Source organism: Macaca mulatta, chromosome 13 (assembly GCF_049350105.2).
Source record: "Macaca mulatta isolate MMU2019108-1 chromosome 13, T2T-MMU8v2.0, whole genome shotgun sequence".
Taxonomy (NCBI): Eukaryota; Metazoa; Chordata; class Mammalia; order Primates; family Cercopithecidae; genus Macaca; species Macaca mulatta.
Window position 1 is genome coordinate 124,561,697 of NC_133418.1, and position 20,374 is coordinate 124,582,070.

The window sequence follows — 20,374 nt, forward strand, 5'->3', positions numbered from 1 at the left end:
CCATAAGGACAGAATAGTCAAGAGTCCTAGGATTTGTTTGAGGATGTGTATTTATAAACATTAAAGAAAAACTATAGGATTTTATTTCCAAACATAAAGGAATAGAAGAGTAAGAAATTTTGACTTTGAGATAATTAAAAGCAATTACTGAATGAAGAGAACAGGGTGTAACTTTTGAAGTGTTCTTACTTAATTCTGTTTTCTAATTAAGCTCATTACTTGACCTTTTCTTCCCAATTTTTTATGTTTTAAGGATATCATGTTCAAATGTCCAATCTATTAATATTTAATCCCCTAAGTTTTCTGTATGTCTGAGTAATTCCAACAAGAGCAAGACTCACTGAGTCTGCAAACTTTCTTCCTATGAAGACAGCGTGGCACTTCCACATGATACAGTGGGGAAACTACTCACTTTCATCTGGCAGCAGCTCATCCTCCAGGCACTAGTGAGTCAAGGATCAAACATGTCTCCTCCCCCTGGCACTGCCTGGGACCCTGACGATACTGGTCAGGAGTGCAGATGTCCTGGCCAGGCAGCTGTGCGTCACTGCACAGGAGGGCACAGCGTAGAGGCAACATGTCCAGAGGATGGTATTAGGCAAGGACATTTCCAGCTGTAGGACCTCAAACTTCTTTCAGAAACTAGACATGATGATATGCGGCAGCAATGTGCTTATTTTCATCATTTTACTTTCTCATCCTGAAGATAAAACATGCACACATAACATCATAGATCATGTAAAAGGGACAAAACGATGTGTTCAAATGCTTCCTTGTCAATAAAAAAAACAGGCAGACACCAGATTTATATCTCTAGTTATATTTTTATAACTCCCCAGTTTATTTTGAAATATTCATGATTTCGACATTATCTCAATACACAGAAATTACCTATATCTGCCTATACATCTATTAAATGCTGATGAAGAATACTTAATATTTAAGCATGCCAAATAATAAAGCGTTTCCCAACTTTTAAAATTATTTTTAAAAATAAGCCAATTTATATTGGACATTTGGGTTACATGTGCATATAAAAAGTGTCATATTCCTCAACTGACCATAGTTAGACTAGCATACAAGCGTCCTTCTTTCTGGATATAAGTTTCAGAGGCAAAGTGGTTCAGATGGGAGCAAATGAGCTGACCTCCTCATGAAGTAAACTGAACAAAAATCATGAAGTATTGAAGGTGCTAACGACTGTTTCCATAAATGTTTCTCTCTTCCCTATCTTTTCAATATACAAGTGTGCACTATGGGTGTGTATAAATTAAAACACTTCTAATCTAGACTGTGAGCTCCTATGGAGAGGGCTACTGTCAATCCATAAAAGGCCCTGGGCAAGAGAGAGGTAGCACAGGGAGCAGAGGGCACCTGCCCCGCATCAGGCCATCCACACGAACCTACTGAAGAGGTAGACTTGACTATCTAAGTCTCAGCGGGCTTAGATGCTGACCTGGGCCTTCAAGTGAGGTTTTCCTTCATTATGTTTTATGTTGCTTGTTCTATTTTTGTAATTGGGGCAAAGTGAGATGTTCAACTAGTCTAAGAATGCTTACTATACCCCATAAACTGTCAGAATCAAATAATTTTATTGATTCTTCTGCCAAACATAACTAATTTCCATCTACAATATTTTTTAAGGTAAGAAACAGTAAGTCAACTGAACAAAGAGCTGGGCCTTTGGGCTCTGGAACATGATTACACACTGACTGAGAATGCAGGACCTCAGGGTGGGGTCTAGTCAGGCTGGCCACAGCAGGGCATGAACCTGCCTCAGTCGGCCTTCTCCAAGAACGCTCTGCAGCACCTGACACATTGCTGGTACACCGTCTCAAAGTCAGAGTCATTCCCCTAAATGGACAGGAAAAGAAGAAAATGGCAAAACCTGCATAACAAAAACATCCTTACCACAATCTACTCTGTTATTTAATACTGCAGGATACCGACGTGGTGGGTCATCACATTAGCCCTAAAACGTGAACTGTACTTACATAATAGGGATCTTCAATAATAAGTTGTTTTTGTGGATCATAGCTCCCAAGTAGTTCAATTTTAGCTTTGCAGGTTTTAACTTGATTACTTTTTCTATTCAAATCTCTGTAAAATTGAAACATGAACTTAGTTTTCTGATCTATGGTTTCAAGTTAAACAGGGACATCTGCTAGGGTCTTATGAAACATCCATATCAAAATCAAGACAGGATGACCTAATTTGAAATGAAACAGAACACTCAGCAGGCCCGTGTGGCCCCTTCTGCAGCTGTATGCCACTGCCCTCTCTCTAGGCAAGAGAGTTTGCGACAGCAGCTTATTCTCACTGATTCTGTTACACAAAATACACAATAATTATATTTTCTCCCACGAAATATATTTTGAGACAATCAATCAAGTTTCAGAGATTAAACAAAGGTGACAGAGAGGAACCCAAAACACCATCTGAACCAGTCCCCCAACAGAGGGCTACCAATTCCATCCTCAGGTGTCTTGACAGCACTTCCCGCAGCATGACCCACTCCTTAATTACTCTTCCTTCTTTTACTCCTCAAGCCTCTGCCCAAGCTGAAAACTCAGCTTCACTCTACACTTCCACCTTTAGCTTTCACGTTGCTACAAAAGAAAAAGGCAAACTGAACTAAGTGCCTCCATTTATTTAACATTTCGACTGAGCACCTACGAAAGATGAGTCGATGAGTCAGGCATGTGCTTTATGTGGGAAAGGAACAGCCAAGAGCCCCGTGCGTGAAGTTTCACAGCAGCTCAGGAGTAGGCGCAGGGACGAGAACAGCGGGCAGGCCTAAGTCTAATGCACAATCTGGCCTAGTGACAGGGTAGTGGAATACCTCTACAAAGAAATGAATCTAAGCTGACCCACGAAAGGCAAATAGGAGCCGAATGGCCCAAGCAGCAAGGAGGAGCTTCCAGGCAGAGGAATAGCACATGCAAACGTGAGGCTGCAGGAACTCTGCTTGCCCCACACACAAAGAAACACAGTGCTCAGTGCCGATCAAAGCAAATGGGGTCTCCTAAAAAGGTGTTTTTACAATACCTATAAGCTATGGTGTCAGCGAAAACAATGAGAACAGAATAAGGACTGAAAAATAAAATTTTAAAATGCGTGCATTTTAATGAAGGTCCTGATTAATAAAAAATAATTAAAACTGGTGCATCCCTATCTGTTCATTTGTACAAAAGTAATTAAAAGAACAAATAGTTTATCTTCATCAAAAACAAGTACTATTTATGAAAAAGTAGTGATGTAAGTCAGAATCCTGGAGTGACATTAAATTATGATTACTTTCCAACGACGCCCTAAGTAGAGGACTGGGGCAGGTCAGGAGAGTGGTGACTGAGGCAGGACGGCAGGGCTCTGCCTCACTGAGCCTAGGCTTAAATCCCACCACATCTACCACATGCTAGCTGTGTGAACTTGGGGACACAACCTAACATTACCGTTTCTCACGTCCTTCTTTCACAAGATGGGGTAATAATAGGAACCTACGGTTGCAGAGCTTTGGCCTAAGAATCAATAAAACACTGCCCTGTCCAGGAATCACTACAGCAAAAATAACAAAACTGCTCTCATGTAGAACAATGTGCCTGATACAAAACTATCACAGTCAAGCTAGTTTTCCAATTAAATGATGCTATTAATAACTGGACTTTCCCTTTTCTAAGGTGTATTTCCTTGAAAATACCTAAGGGACAATTCTAGATTACTAAGTTTTTTTGCTGTTCTAAATAAATAATTCCACATATAGTGACCATCACTATTAAAACCTTTAAAATAGAAAAAGTAAATCTGGACAACAAATTACTTGGCCCATTACTGAACTGAGAGTTGAACAGACATATTCTTCAAAAACAGGATTACCTCAGATTGCTTTCATCCATACATAGTATATAATCAAACGTGGCAAAATCTTCTTTGGTAATCTAAAATTGAATAAGAAGTCAAAATACAGTGTTTATACCATTTAAGCCTAGAGTATGCAAAGCAATACTAAAAGAAAAAAAAACTGCTATATTTGAGCCTGTTATTCACTAATTAACAATTTAATTAAATAAATAATTTTTAGGATACTTTTAAGTTAGAAGAGAGTTAACCTACTTCTCAAAATTGTACTGCAAAGAAATTTTGTATTATAAAGTTCCATACAATAATCATAAAATAGTATAATGTGTAGACACAATGTTTATACATCAGCTTCAATTCCTTAGTAACATATAACACAGTCAACATACTAAAATGTCACATATTTAATCCCCTTCATTATTCTACTCTATTTTTCATTCCACAAGCACTGAACATCCTGGGCCCCAGTGACACACACCAAGCTAAGCGGATAAGCCATGTCTGGTGGAGCTGCCCTTCTACACGGGGCAGGCAACACACAGGAGGCACAGATGCCCCGGAGGAAATAAAGCAGAAAGGAGGTACACACAGGTCTGGGGCAGGGAGAAGGAGAAGTATTAAGTTGGATGGTCAGAGGTGGTCACTAAGAAAGAGACACAGGAGTAATAACCGACAGTCCTCCTTTATTTTGATCGAATATCCATAATTTAAACCTGACACAGAAGAGAATGCCACTCAGTATTTCTACTGATTGTAACCTGAAAGCTTATCATTGTTTTCTGATATAATCTATAAATATACCTACTTAAAATATAAATAAAAAGATTATTTTGTGAATTTCAACTACTATAAATAATGGCAGAATAAGAAACATAAACATACGTACTGCGGAACAAAGGCGGAAAGTGTAACTTTCCTAATACACTTGTTCTAAAAAATGAGAAACTTCAGCTTTTAGCATGCACTTCCAGAAACTAGAAAGGACTGTATTTCGTCAACACTCCCATGGCACTGACTTATTTCAAAATCGAGAATAAGTACAATACTGAATTTTTTTTTCTTTTTTGTTTTTAGAGAAAAGGTCTCACTGTCACCAACGCTGGGGTGCACTGGTGAGACCATAGCTCACTGCAGCCTCAACTTCTTGAGTTCAAGCCATCTTCCTACCTCAGCCTCCCAAATAGCTGGGACTACAGGCACATGTTATAGCACCCAGCTAATTTTGTAAATTTTTGTAGAGATGGGTCTCACTATATTGCCCAGGCTGGTCTTGACCTCCTAGGCTCAAGCAATGTTGAGCCTCTCAAAGTGTTATTAGGATTATAAGTGTGAGCCACCAAGCCTGAACAGTATTATTTCTCCAAATTAGTTATGTGAGAAATGCCCTAAGATTTAATACTAAACTTGTTTTAAATTCTGGACTAATTGTAAATTTTTCATAAAAAAAGACTTAGTAATTGTTACATAATTTTTAGATGTTACAATAATTGAGAAAAAAAAGAAACAGCTATAACTTATGTAACAAATGCACAGTAAAGGATTTCCACTTGCAGCAGCTTGTGGCAAATCATCCCTACTACTAAAAACAACTAGAAACCCCATATACAAAACCAATGCTCTAGTGACCATCAGGCTTTGGGGGCCACGAGGCCGCTCTAGCTCTGCAGCTCTCGCACAAAAGCAGCCACACACTACAGGTGAATGAACAAGTCTGGCCGTGTTCCAATAAACACTGTTCATAAAAAAGGTACCTCAAAAAAAGGTGCAGTCCCCAACCTGTAGACTCCTGCCACTTGCCACTTCTCTTCCCGCTAAAACTGGGCAATGACGAGGCCTCAGAACAGGGATCTCAAACAGTTCAGTAGCAGAACTCTTTACCTCTTTACAATTATTTAAATCCTATGTTATGGTTTGGATGTGTCCCCCAAAGTTCCTGTGCTGGAAACTTCATCCCCAATGCAACAACAGTGAGAGGGAGGATCTTGATCAATGCTACTAGCTTGGGAGTGGGCTCCTGACGCTGATGGGTCCTCTCTCTCTCCTCTGTTTTCCTCCTCTTGTTTTTCTAGTTCTCGCTCTCACTCACTCTGGGACCCTCTCGACTCCTTCACCTTCTACCACAGGATCAGGCAGCAAGAAGGACCTCACAGCCCCATAAGCCCCTTGACTTTGGACTTCACAGCCTCTGGAACTATAGGAAATAAATCTCTGTTCGTTGTAAATTACCCTGTCTCAGGTACTGTTAGAGCAGCACAAACGGACAAAGATATACAAGCAACAAAACAAAGAGAAAAAAACAGAAAAGGAAAGCAGACTCACAAATGGTCCAGATAATCAGAAAATCAGATAATCAGAGTTGCCACGGTATTTAAAGCAGTTGTGATAGAATGCTCAAGAAAACATAGAGCAAGATGTAGAATTTCACCAGAAAAATAGAATCTACAAAAAAAAAAAAAAAAAGAAACTTAAAGAATTAAGTAAATAACAGACAATCTTGATACTGTTTGAAAACGGCAGAAAGATTTGTGTATCAGAAAACAGGTCGGCAGAAAATATCAGACTGAAGAAGAGAGTGAAAGGGATAGAAAATAGAAGAGCATTAGAAATATATGTTCAATATACACATAAGGTGAATCTCAGGAGAAAAGAGAAAGAGAAGTACAATATGAAAAGATAACAGCCTGGGATTTTCCAAAATTGATGAAAAGCATCAAGTCACAACGTCAAGGATCATATCTGGTCTACTACACCGAAACTGCTGAAAACCAAATTCCGAAAGAAAAACTGAAAGACTGCCAGAGAAAGTAATAGACAACAAAAAGACAACCCATTAGACAAATTTTTCAAATGATAAGCAGAAATACTATCAATCTTCAACAAACTTTTTTTAGAGAAGAAAAAGAGGGAACATCCCCAATCTGTTTCATGAGGATGTGTACCCCACTACACGGTGTCTGCTGGGCATGACTCCAACAGAACACAGCAGGTGCACACCGTTACCACAGCAGCACTATCTGCAGTAGCCCCAAACTAGAAACCCCCCAAACCCCCACCAGGAGGAGAGCGGACAAACTGTGAAATGATATCGTATCCAGCAATGACAATTATATTGCTACAATAAACACGGAGATTCTCACAAGCAAAAAAAGCTGACAGACAACAGCATGTACTATAATTCCACTTCTATGAAGTTAAAAAGTACAACCAATTTTTTGTGGGGATTTCTGGAGGAGTGGGGAGGGGGCTATTATGGGACCTCAGGGTTGCACTCACAATCTGTGTACACAAGTCAATGAAAAGTTTACCGAAAAGAGAACATAATGTATAATAAAGTAAAAAAATCTCCTTTGAACTAACTGGGCAGAAAGCTCACGTATTCTAAAAGACTAACTATAAGAGTTAAAAATAAGCACCCTAAAAATATTTCATTTATTAAACACAGGTTGAAAGGCACTGAGAAAATTGAGATTTTAAGAAATGTACAATAGTTATCACACAAATTGTGACATTAGTAAAGGAAAAGAACTTGTAAACAAAGATCTGATGTGATACTGATTCATAAAACATACCTTAAAAATTTCTTAAAAGAAACGGGAAAGAAAAAGCAAGAAACATGTGCAAATACTGCTTCTAAAACTGTTCTTTAAAAAAGTTCCTAATATGTCTTTAAAATACTTCATTTGCATCCACTCTTATTACACACTTAGTGGAAAAAAAAAAACTGACCTTAAAAACATAAAACTTCAAAGTATGAGTGCTCATATTCTGAAGGACTGCTCCAAATAAATCTATTTTCAACAATGGCCAGTAGAAACTGGCAAGGTATGCAAAGGCCTGAAGAGATTAGGATGGATAAATTGTATAAAAATGTTTAATCACCTGACCAATGACAATTCCATTTCAGAAAAGGTCAGTCCCACAGTACTTCATTTAAATAAAGAACTCTTAGAAAAATCAACTTTAGCTTATAATTTATAATATAAATACAAGGTTATCTTCAACTGAAATTGCAGAATTTGATTGTGACTTTATTAGACTCCAAACTTCAAGTGTGGCACAACACACTATAATTATGTGTCCATAACCTTGTTGGTATTACCCTATATTACTATGGCACTTTACAGTTGAAAAAATGTTTTTGTATATACTATATAACTCAATTCTAGCAAGAAACTTGCAATATAGGCAGGATAATTACTATGGCCTAAATGTTTAATAAAAATTATGCAGGAAGGAACAGAAGACAGAGCACCGCTCAGCCCAAGCTCGCAGTCAGGCTCTCTCATTATAAATTACCTAGCTTTTATGTGCATTTTAATAAATAAATTCCAAAGTCATGCAAGTCTTTCAATACTGTGCAACCAGAAGTGAAACAAAATGGACACACTGTAGCTGGTTAAGCTCACCCTAAATAAACACATTCATTAATATACAAGTCTAGTTAATCCTTTCACTACTTCTCAAGTTACCGGACTCTACATATTAGAAATGGAACAAGAGCTTGTCTACCTGTCTTGCTTTATGGGCTGTGTGAATGCCATGATTTCTTAGGCAGCTCACAGCTCTTGGGTCTGGGGACCGGCCCACGTTCCAGTCAGAAACAGCACCGCTGTCAATGACCCACTGAAACACAAAACACACATCTTCAAGTCCAAGGACGGTACCTGCCGGGCAACGTGGCTCATGGGGATGCCGTGCCTCTTCATGCAGTTCTGCCCTCGGTAGTCAGGGGCGTTCCCTATCTCATACCCGGAAGTCGCCGCGCTGTCTACCCTCCACTGCAGGGGAAGAAACATGGAATTTTTTTTTTGGCATTTTCCTGCCCAGAAGAGTTCAGGTTGGCCTCTTTAAGATAATGAATGGTACTTACATTCTCTGAGATGTTTTGATCAGTTACAAGTTTCCTGAAAACTGCTTCTGCAATGGGTGATCGACAAATGTTACCTTTAAAAAAAGGGGGGGTTGGGGAAACAGAGGGTTAGGTTGGACGGAAGGGCACAGGCCAGTTCCCCCTCTTCACACACCTGACACGCAGGGGCTGTGCTATCCCTCAGGAAAAATAAAGGCCACCAACACTATCCTTTGATGCCTTTGTCCAACCAGTGAGGGTAGACCCTGCTGGAGAACAGCCCATCAGGCTCAAGTTCAGTGACTTGACACCAACCGGCCAAGTACTCCAAGTATAGATGACAAAGATATCAGAATAACAATTTCAACCAAAATTATTGTTTAAAGAGCTGCTACTAAAGATCCAGGAGCGAATCATGAAAATCAAGTGGGTTGCAACCAGCTTATTTTAAAATGAAATACAACAGAATAAAAATAAAATACAGTGGTCTGTCCCTCAGCAGACTCAGGGAGCTGGTTCAGGACACCCTCCCACACCTACCCAGTATACCAAAACCTGCATACTCAGGTCCCACAGGGAGCCCCTGCGAATTTGGAGCCCAAGTATAGGAAAAGTCAGCCCTCCATATAGATGGGTTTTTCATTCAGACAACAGGGTATTTTCCATCTGTGCTTGGTTAAAAAAATTACTTGAATAAATCCCTCGAAGTTCAAACCCCTGTGGTTCAAGGGTAACTTATGTATTTTCAAGTATATCACACATAAGGATGACTATTGTTTCACAAAACAACACACAAACACACAAACATGCATTTAAGCATAAACAGTGATTCAACACCGACATTCACTGAGCGATCACATGCGAAGCCCAGGGAAACAGATCCAGGCATCAGCAGCCCAAGGTCGGGGACACCACTCTCCAGACCATGATGTCGACACCAGGGCCACCCCTACTTCAGACAGCAAGTGAGAAATCCAGGTTCCCCAGGGCTCCCTCAGGTTTGATAATTCCCCAGAATTACTCCCCAAACTCAGGAAAGCAGAACACTTACCATTACAATTTTATTATAGTAACAGTAACAAAAACAAAAATGAAAAAAAAAAAAAAAAAACCAGCCAAAGCAAGTGACCCCCAGGGCACACTCTGGGAGGTTTCCTGACGGGTAGCTCCACTGTCCTCTGGGACACCTTCCCCTCCTGTCATCAACATGGGGCAATATTCAAAGAGTACTGCCAACCTGGGAAGCTCCTCAGAGCCGTGGTGCTCTGAGGTTTTAATGGGGTTTTTGGAGGGAGACACAATGGGTTCAACCACTGGCCATTCAGCTGAACTCAATCTCCAGGCTCCCTCCCACCCGTGGCTCAAAGCCCCCACCCTGAGTCATCTCATGAGCATATATACTATGGGGGCCACCTTCAATAACTAAGACACTCCCATCACTCCTAGAAAACTCCAGGGCATTTAGAGGTTACCTCCCAGGAGCTAAGGTAAGGGCCAAATTCATTACTACCCAGAGGAAAAAGACATAAGATCTCATCCCAAAATAGATCTACCATATACAAGCAATGTACTTATGGGAGGTACTCAGTTGGCTATAATAAAAGTGGGAAAATGAATACTAATAAGCAATATACTACAGTAGCACAGAAAAAGAACGATGCTACAAAGCAAAAACAAGACGTAAGAAAATTTCCTACCAGAAAAAAGAAAGATTAGAGATGATATTTAAAGGATGATCAGGATCTTAATGGACAGAGGAAGGGAAAGGCATTTAACTCAGGGGGATTGTGGCACTAAGCAGGTGAGGCTGCGATGCTTCAGGTATAGACAGCCAGTGTCTGGAAACTGATGGGCTGGTATACAGGAGACCTAAAACAAAGGGCCAAGACTTGGACTTTGCGTAGCCACTATGAGGAGAAATAGAAAGTCCTATGGAAAAGGGTAATATGACTTATTCAACAAACATATTTTGTATGCCCACTCTATGTGCCAAGCACTGTGCCCTAACCTGAAGACAGAAAGTTGTTTAAAACATACACCCTTCCTACAAGTTACCAAAATTACTGGCAGGGCTAAGGAAACGCTAGAAGAGCACATTACTGAATTGGAGAGACCTTGTAAGAGGCTCCTATGAAGGAGCAAATACAAGACAGTGTCAGAGTGGAAAGGTGTGGCAGCATTCCTCAACCATCATAAAGGTCATGGAAGATACTCCTGTAACAAAAGACAGGTTAACAAGAGAAAAAACATAGCAAATCTATTTAATCAGTTTTATGTGACATGGAAGCCTTCAGAAACGAAGACCCAAAGACCCAGGGAAATGGTTTTGATGCTTAGATGACCAATGCACAGCCATGTAGAAATGGAACTGGACAAAAGGAAATGATCCAATGGTAGTGGACTGAGGAGGGAAACCCAGCAGGGCCACAGCATTTCCTCCCCCAGGAATGAGGCAGGGCCCCTCTGGAATGGTGTCTTCAAGAGAAGGCAGAAGGGAGAGAGGTTTTGTAGGTTTTATGGCTTGCTTTGCGGGAGAGGAGTTCTAGTTTCTATGATCTGTGTTGGGGAAGATAAATGACCGTTTCAATGACCTTGCTTCTGGGGCTACTCTGAGGCCTTCCAGTATCCTTAATGCCAAAGCACCATACTGAGTCCAAACATTAGGAACTGAATTTAGGAAACAGATAAGAAAAAGAAGAACTGTGAGAATAGACAGCACTAAATAAGAGTTTACTCTTTATCATTATTAGGGTTTCTGTTTATGACAAACAACTACAATGAGGATCTTCTAGTGTTGTAAAACACAGCTAATTCCCTAATTCAGAAAACCAACTTATTGCCTTACTACAGCCTTCAGTTTCTACATTGTAAGACCTAAGCACATTATGTAATTTTTTCTCACAGAAGACTGCAGTTTCCACAGCAGTAAAAAATCTTACCTACAAACCATAAAGGGAGAGACAACAAATTAGCCTTGAATGCCCTCTCTATGCCAATTTGTGTTGTGAAGTTGTTCCTTTCGACATTCTAAATTTTGTTTAGTTTTTTAAACAGGTACTGTCATCAGCACTATTTTAATTACTGAAAGGCTTCCCATGGGTGTGTCACTCTTTTACTTGTCACCATATACCCTGGGAATATTTTTAACAGCAAACATTGTATTTCTAAATTAAGACACTTATTATTATTTTGGAACTGTACAACAGATGCCTAATATCTCAGCATCTAAAAATATAATAAAGACTAGCCCCACACGTTTACAAATAATTATCATTAACTGTAAAATAACAGTTCACTTTCCCCACAACAATATGAAAACTTGCATTATTAACTGTCCTGAAGGCTAGTAGTAGTTTGCTCTGTTGATTTCGAAAGTTGATGCCACCAAATTGTGTCATGAAAAAATGGAGCACCCTGGTCCTCAGTGAAACACTGCATGTACTTCACCTACAGAACAAGTTCTAAAAACAGAACACTCCAACCTCAAATGCCTTTAAAAACTGTTTCAATCTGTAAAGTATCAAGTTTGTCTTTTCCAAATTAGGCAGACTATTTTATACCCTTCTTCAGCATCTTCAATTCAAGGATGGAGACTCATAAAAGGCAACAGGTAGGCTCTGGGAGGGAAGGGCTGTGTCTGCTATACCTGGTAAGAGACCCAGCACCCAGTATGGGTGTAGCCCAGAAGTGACGTGACTCCACCAGCATGTGCTATCTCCACCAACCATGCTGGCTGGGTCATGGCTCCTGCATCATCTTCACTGGTAAGTCTCTATCTTACAAAAACATAAAGCACCCTTCAAGATTGGGCTGTAGTAAGCAGCTCAATTATTTCCCATCATTAGCTTCCCTGGTGAAAAACCTCTGATGCTTTTCTACAGTTCAGTCTCAAAAGGATCCAAATAAATGCTTTGAAGGAACAAAACTTTTTACATTTCAAAAGCATACAACTGTTACTGTCCTCTATACGGCTACCAAATAAAATGCCACTTACCGCTCAAATTCCCTCAGAATGCAACTACTCACCACCCAACCAGTAAGGGCATGCTCCACCTCCAGTTTAATCTCAAAACAACAGCTGAAACTCTTCTTTTTAAACTTAAATTTGATCATTTCCCACCTCTGCTCAAAGCCTTCCAATGTTTATTTAGAGTAAGCCCAAGTCTTCACATGGCCTCCCAAGATCTGGATATAAAACATGGGTCTGTAAATTGGCTCATGGTCCACCTTTGTGTACAGCCCACAGCGGTAAGAATAATTTTTACATTGTTGAGTAGTTGGAAAAAATCCAAAAGTAGCGTATCTTGTGACATGTGAAAATTATATGGAGTTCTATCCAACTGTCATGTCCATAAATGAAGATCCACTAGAACACAGCCAGATTCACCACATGCATTGGTACTTTGTGCTACACCCTTTCTGTATGGCATGTGAAGCAAATCTAAAATAATTATAATCCGGTTCTTTACACAAAGAATTTGCAGACTCCTGCCCTAAAGGACCAGTGTATGTAAGGAATTAACTTCTCCCTATACATCTACAATGGAAGCACTGAGAAAACAGTCACTCAAATTATCTGCTAAATCTTCCGGTATAGATGAGGAATCTCGACTGAGAAAAGGTATGCAGCCACCAAGCCCAGCCACTTCCCTGTGGTTCACGACCATGGCCAGTATTCTCCCTTTACCTGCTTTCCTCTGGGTTCAGGATGCTTCTCCAAAATATCCTAGGCTTGCTTCCTCACCTCCTTCAAGTCTTTACTCAAAGGTCATCTATCAGGTGGGGCCTTCCCTGACCACCCCACTCAAAACTGCACTCCACTCTCATTCCCCTTTTCTGCTCTATTTTTCTTAATGCTTCATACCAACCGACTGAGTGTATCGATTAACACTGGCTGGTGACTGAGAGAACGTGAGCTCCAGAGAGGCTGGGATTTTTGTCTGTTGTGTTCACCACTCCATATATCCCTACCACTTAGAGGAGTGCATGTCATATAGTAGACAACAACAACAACAACAAATCATTGAATTGTATTCCCCCCTTTTACAAGGCTTTGCTTTCCATGGTTACCCCGTGGTCAGTTTCAGTTGGAAAATATTAAATGAAGAATTCCACAAACAAATAATTCCTAAGTTTTAAATTGTGCACTGTTCTAAGTAGCAGAATAAATTCTCATGCCATCCCATTCCGTCCTGCCCCAGAAGTGAATCATGCCTTTGTCCAGCGTATCCATGCTGTCTATCCACCTACTGCCCTCTTGCTTATCAGATCCATTGTGATATGCTATCACAGTTCCTCAGTTCAAGTCACCCTTAGTTTACTAATAATGGTCCCAAAGCATAAGAGTAGTGAAGCTAGCAATTCAGATACGGCAGAGAGGCCATAAGCACTACCTTTAAGTAAAAAGGTGAAAGTTTTTGACTTCTTATGGAAAGAAAAAAAAAATCTTATACTGAGGTTACTAAGATCTACAGTACGAACAAATCTTCTATCCATGAAAATGGAAACAAGGAAAAAGAAATTCCTGACAGTTTGTCGTTTCGCCTCAAACTGCGAAAGTTGCGACCACAGTTGTAAGTACTTAGTTAAGGTGGAAACGGCATTACATTTGCGGGTGGAAGAAATGAGCAGACACATGTTCCAATTGACAGCAATTGGGTCTGGTACTATCCACGGTTTCAGGATCCACTGGAGAGTCTTGGAATGTACCACCTACAGCTAAAGTGGGACTACTGCATATGCAAGGATCCACCTCCCCATTAACAGCAACCATGATACCTTATACCAGCATAATCGACAATACCAACCAGAAATATACAAGGGAATGGAATAGTATTTGGTAACCATCCTTAACCAAACTACTGTTTAATAAACTTGTTGATTCCATTCAGCCTTCAATGAGTCTTAAAAAATCAAATGATGGGCCGGGCGCGGTGGCTCACTCCTGTATTCCCTGCACTTTGGGAGGCCGAGGCGGGCGGATCACGAGGTCAGGAAATCGAGACCATCCTGGCTAACACGGTGAAACCCTGTCTCTACTGAAATACAAAAAATTAGCCGGGCGCAGTGGCGGGCGCCTGTAGTCCCAGCTACTCGGGAGGCTGAGGCAGGAGAATGGCGCGAACCCGGGAGGCGGAGCTTGCAGTGAGCCGAGATGGCGCCACTGCACTCCAGCCTGGGCAACAGAGTGAAGACTCCGCCTCAAAAAAAAAAAAAAAATCAAATGATGCCCACTACCAATGTGAAATAAGGCGAGCCTTCCAATTCTTCTTTCACAGAAATTAACTTCTACAAAACCTAGTCAGCGTTTATCATATATTGTCCTAAAGCTAGAAACAAAATGAAAAATAAGCCACAGTTATCGCCCTCCAGAAAATTAAACTTAGCTGGAATTTCAACAGACTACCAAATAATTATAGTAAAATTTGTGTAATAAAGGATGTCGATAAGCAATCACAAGAAGCAACTCATGGTCTGGGAAAGCAAAGGAGGAAATATTTGGGTTTGACTTTATAAAATAAAAAGACATTCCAGGCAAAATGCATAATGGGCACCCAGCCATGGAGGCTCAGTAAGCATGTGAAGTGCTACAGAACGAAAGATTCTGTAAGCCTGTGTCCCGAGAGTGTGAGCAGGAAAAGGTACAGGAGATAAAGTGAGGAGTCTGTAAAAATAAACAGAAATTTTACTCTGCAGGAAATGTAAACTCACAGAAGGTTTTAAGTAACTGGACTACTGACAATTTAGGCCTTCCTCTCAGGGTGGAGGCACCGAGGATATAACCTTGTAGTACTACACCGAAGGAAGATCCCTGAAAACCAAATGGAAAGTAAATTATGTTTGAAGTAAGGTAAGCTAAGTGTTGAAATTTCGGGAGTTAAAATATTTTAAGCTAGAAAGTTCCTAAAAGCCATTAATAAAACACACTTTTATTTTTCATGGGCAAAGTTATATAGGGACCTCCAGGTCTCCTTGGCTTGGCTTTTACAATCAAGAAACCCGAAACCGTAAAACTTCATCTCCGTTTAGCTCAGATCCATATCTAAGAACGGCCTAAGGAAACCAGCAAGCAAAACAATTTTGTCATAGGACTCCGGAGGCCCCTAAGAGACCACATCAGTCCAACCTGGGCCCATTGGAGGGGAACGAGAGGGATTCTAGTAGGTGCAAAGAACGAACCTTGGCTTGTAGAGGCTGTGGCTGCAAATGCCAAAAGCCCCGGATATATGGCAGGTGCGAGGGGACCCAGGTTTACAGGGCAGGCTGGGCCGGTGCCCGGGGCGGATGGGGAACGGGGGCGCTGCGAGACACTCCTGGAACACCCTAGCCCTCCCAGTCCCTGGCCTCCCCCCCTTATTGTTTCTAGCCCGGCGGCATAATCCACAGCGCCCAAGCCCGATCCAACCCTCGAGGGGACGTCAGAACATGAGTAAGTCGGCGCCCTCTTACCCAGACACACAAACAGCACGGACTTGGTAGCCTGTTCCGCCATCTTTCCGCGCGCAAAAGCGCCAACAGACCGCGACGTTCCGCACGCCGACGCGGCGCATGCGCACTGCCAGCCTCTCGCCCTGCGCGCCGGCGCAGTCCCGCACCAACGCCGCCAGGGCAACGCGTGCTGGAGCCACGCCTGCGCAATCGGCTGCAGTGCGCCTGCGGGGGCGGTTCTGCGACGGTCTGAGGGAGGGTGGGGAGGGTCCGCGGGTTAGCTGCGAGGACTGGGCCGTCGTTCACCTGCAGGGGAGGGGCTGCAGGTTGTCCGAAGGAGGAGGAACCGCGGGGTGGGGTCACCTGGAGGGAGTAGGGCCGCAGAAGGCGGGGCGGGGGGGGGGGTCACCTAAAGGGGGCGGGGGTCACCTGGAGGGGGCGGGGCTGCGGGTCGCTTGGAGAGGAAGGAGCCGCGGGAGATAAAGGTTACCAGAAAGGGCGAGAGTCACCTGCGGGGCGGGCTCAGGCTCGGCGGCTCCGCGGACGGCCCACCTGGGTTGGGGCACAGCGCGAGTCCCGCGCACGTGGCTGTCTGTGGCGCGCGTCGTCCGAGTTCGCAGAGAGAGGCTGGCTGGGTCAGGCGGGGGAACCTGGCTTGAGCCCCGCAGGGTCCACGCCGGACCAGGGCGGGCCTGAGCCTGGGCACCCCCCCGGAACCCCCACTCCCAACGCCGTGCTTGGAGCCGCCGCGGGGCCCTGGGCTTTTCGATCTTAAGCACGGGGCGGTTCCGAAGTCCCCGGGGGCGAAGGCCCGAGCGCGGCCCGGCGGGCGCGTGGGTTTTGTCCGCCAAACATACACTGCAGGTGTCCTGCGCCGCCGCCTCCCTCACCTGCCGCAGGTACGCCCTCACTGGGGCCTCCCAGTCCGCGGGGCGGGGCGGCGCGCCTTCCTCTTCCTGGGACCGGGCGCCACGGCCGGGCGGGCACCAGTGAGTACCGGGGTCCCACCTGTCCTGCTGCCCCCTCCCCTCTCAGGAGCTGGGCGGTGGTGGGAGGAGGAGGGCGGGAACACCGACGATGCCTCTGGGGTTTCTAGGTCGCGCGTCTGTTAACCGCAAACCGCCCAAAGTTGAGCTAGAGCAGCTCCCAGGACTTTCTTGACCACAGCGATTTTGATTGAAGTGTAGCCACCGTCTTTTCCATTTTTAGAAAAGCTTTCCCGAAGTTTGGAATGCTGACGATGGTCGTGTTATTTTTAACTTCCTGATATTTGAATGGCCAGGTGTCAGCGACCATCCTTCCGTTCCACGGAGGCGGCTCTGAAGTTTGGGTCGGATGGCGCGCTTGGAATGCGCGTGGAGGCCTTGAGTAGGGCTCCGGCGAGGTTCGAGTTTGCCCGCCCCGCGACCTGAAAGAGAAGGGCCAGCCCTTCACACCCGGAAGGGAAGGGCCAGTGCCCCCAACACCTGGCGCCGGGGGTCGCTGGGCCGCGGGGTCGTGGCAAGCAGGGGTCCTCTCAGATTGCTGGGCCTGAGCGCTGGCTGCTGAGTTTTTCCTTCGTTAAGGAAGTGTGAAACTGGTCTGAATCGGTTGACCACCGTAAGGAAATGGGATTTACACTGTGGACAGAGATGTGTCCTTTTTACTTCATTTGAACCAATATGCTCGTGCCCCCATGGAGGCTGAGTTGGAAAGTGATAGGAAGCTGCCCCCGCAAGAGAGTAGGTGCTCGGTTTCTCTTCTGCTTACAGGAGATGCATGTCCTGATTTCTCGTTCTCCTAGGTGTTTTTATTGAGATGTAGGGAATATATGAATTCATAACGACTTAGAAAATCTGTACACATAGTTGAGAGAAATAACAGGTCTCGAGGCTAAGGTGCTGTTTACTCCCATGGGCTGGCCTCTTATTAAAATACTTGGGCAGCGATTGATGTTTACAAATTACTATGTTGGAGGTTAAAATGATCAGAGTGATAGCCTCCATCCTGTCTATCATGTTTAAGGAGAATTGGTTATTTAGTTCACTAATGTTCTATTTAAACAAAATTTCTGTAAAACTAGTAAATGTTACCCCACATTCTTTGTAAGTTAAAAAAAAAAAGTTTAATGTTTGCTCATCAAAAGTGATTTGATACTTTTGTTCTGTTTAGGAAATCTTTATTCTCAGATTTCTCATTCCGCAGAAATAAGGATCTGGCATGTCAACACAAACATAGGACGTTGATGCAGTCAAAGGGAAATAACTGCTGCCCTGACTCTGCTGAGAGCCTCACAAGTCCCTGTGCACGCCAGCTTATTTGCCAGTGAGTGGCGTCATGATGAGACATAATTCTCTGCTCTTTGAGACCTAAGTACATGAAGTTTTTAAAAAGATTTTCTTTACTCTAAAAGATCAGACCAGTGTGGCATGTGTGGACCTGCTCTGTACCAAGATCACACTTTTCAGCTGGAGAAGAGGGATGGCAGGGATAAATAAAGGGCTTTCTTATCTCCCGAGGGAGCAGAGAAACCTCTCTCTGTCCTCTTCCTTCCCCTGTGGCTGGGTTCCGGGGACTGGAAACAAGCTCAGGCTAGCACTTGATGTTCAAATGGTAGTCTGGTTTAAAGTATGACTGGGGAAGTTAATGATCTGACCAGAGAGACAGGTTTTTATTTTGAGAACTGACAAACTTTGTTTCCTTAAAACAAAGGAAGTAGTTAAACCAAGGCCACAGAAAGGTAAGAATTGACTTGAGAAACAAAGGCCATAGTTGTCAAGCAGTGAGGTTCAAAATGCAGTTTTCTTAATAAAAGTAGCTTAAGGCAGCATTTGAAAACCTCTTCAAAGATTAGATACAACACTTTCTTTTGGCTAAGATTTCTTCAACTTATTCTAAATATATCTTTAGCAGCATTCTAGTTCCTTTGATCTTAGATGGAATTTTATCAGTTTAGTGAGTTAATCTCCATTTCACATTAAGTATAAGGTTTAATAATTTGATGAATATGTAATCAATAAGAACTTGGAAAACCAAATTTACTAAGCTTGCTTTCCTGTAAGTATTCCTTTCATAATTAGAGTCCATTGAAGAAAATAATATAAGGGAAGCAAAAGTTTGGAAATCTGAACTCTGTTAATGAAAGTGGTGGAGAGGGGCCCTTGGGTCTTCTTGCTTTCATTCCTGACCCTCCGTGGAAGACTAGATTGGAAACCGTAGTCAACTTTCTCACCTCAGGTGGCAGTTGGCTCCAAGTGGGATTCTCATGTCCGTGTTTGCCCCCAGTGGCTCTAGCATTGAGTTTATAGACCTGTGATCAATACCTAAAATTATTTCCAGATCTTAAGCTGATTTACACTTTTGAGGTTTGCAAAGAAAAAAATTTTTTTACCGTATTTTATAAGCCCTTCTAATTTAAAAAATGTGTTACTATGAAAATTTCAAACATTTTAACTTTTTTTTTTAAAGAAAACTTTATCTGAAAGTTTATTAGCTTGAGGTTTGGCAGCCACCCTTTTTTTTTTAGGGAAAAACTTAAATATTTATAGAGAGTTTGCATGATTCAAGGGGCTTAAGACGTTTATGAGAGTGCAAATTCTAACCACGATATGAGGTTTAAGAGGCTTCATTAGTAATGACCTGTGTCTTCGTAACTTTGGCCATATGATAGAATGGGACATCAGCACTCTGAACAGGTCATGCTCTATATGCCTTATGGTATAGCAGAAGAAAAATGGGTGAGCCATCATTTAATGCTGAGGATGGGATTTGAGGCTTATATCTACATTTTTATTTGCATATGTTTTTGTTCTGACAGAGAAATTCACTGCATGTAACTATGACTAGGCATGATTTTATCAGAAGTTGATTAGAATCTGTAACGTTTTCTGTAGTTCAACTGACACACTGAAGATGTCCTTACTGTGCCCAGCCTTGTCAACAGCTGGATCACAGTGACACAGGCTGTGTCTAGGATGAGTCTTGTGGTCTGCAGCTGTGCGAGGCTGCATCTGATTCCCAAGTCCAATGGCTCTCTTCTCGTGTTTACAAATCAGGCCATGACCTTTCCCTACAGCAGGATGTTTGCAAGATCAACTCTCAACTGAGGAATTTGCTTATTTGACTGCTCTAATACTGCTTGGTTGAGAGTTCAAAGTAGAAAGTCTTCTGAGGGGATAAGATTTATGTATTATTTACAGTGCTTCAGTTGCATGTATCAGAAAATCTAGTCTAAATTGGCTTTAACAGAAAAAGATGTTGCTG

General features: G+C 42.5%; 2 protein-coding genes across 23 annotated transcripts in view; one reads left to right on the forward strand and one right to left on the reverse strand.

Annotated features, from left to right (window-relative positions):
- Positions 1-804: 804 nt before the first annotated feature.
- ACP1 (acid phosphatase 1) lies at positions 805-16,214 on the reverse strand. Of its 3 annotated transcripts, none has more exons than XR_001438854.3 (6): positions 16,154-16,214; positions 8,726-8,799; positions 8,365-8,633; positions 3,874-3,935; positions 1,995-2,100; positions 805-1,854 (listed from the first exon to the last, which is right to left on the reverse strand). XR_001438854.3 is itself a non-coding variant. In XM_002799126.4 (6 exons), exons 1-6 carry the CDS (start codon positions 16,194-16,196, stop codon positions 1,777-1,779), a joined length of 477 nt encoding a protein of 158 aa, XP_002799172.1. In that variant the 5' UTR covers positions 16,197-16,214; the 3' UTR covers positions 805-1,776. The 3 variants fall into 3 exon arrangements, 2 of the variants coding, with proteins under 2 accessions (XP_002799172.1, XP_014967084.1); XM_002799126.4 differs by having other exon boundaries at positions 8,365-8,478; XM_015111598.3 differs by having other exon boundaries at positions 8,520-8,633.
- Positions 16,215-16,480: 266 nt separating this feature from the next.
- The window catches only part of SH3YL1 (SH3 and SYLF domain containing 1), a 52,316-nt gene continuing 48,422 nt past the window's right edge, over positions 16,481-20,374 (forward strand). For 3 of the 20 annotated variants that reach the window (XM_015111584.3, XM_077958741.1, XM_077958745.1), the window contains exons 1-2: positions 16,563-17,121; positions 18,317-18,436. In XM_015111584.3, coding sequence (XP_014967070.2) covers position 18,436 — 1 coding nt within the window. In that variant the 5' untranslated portion in view covers positions 16,563-17,121; positions 18,317-18,435. Of the gene's footprint in view, positions 17,122-18,283; positions 18,437-20,374 lie in introns of all 20 variants that reach the window. The other 17 variants (XM_077958734.1, XM_077958739.1, XM_015111591.3 and 14 more) reach the window with 10 other exon arrangements.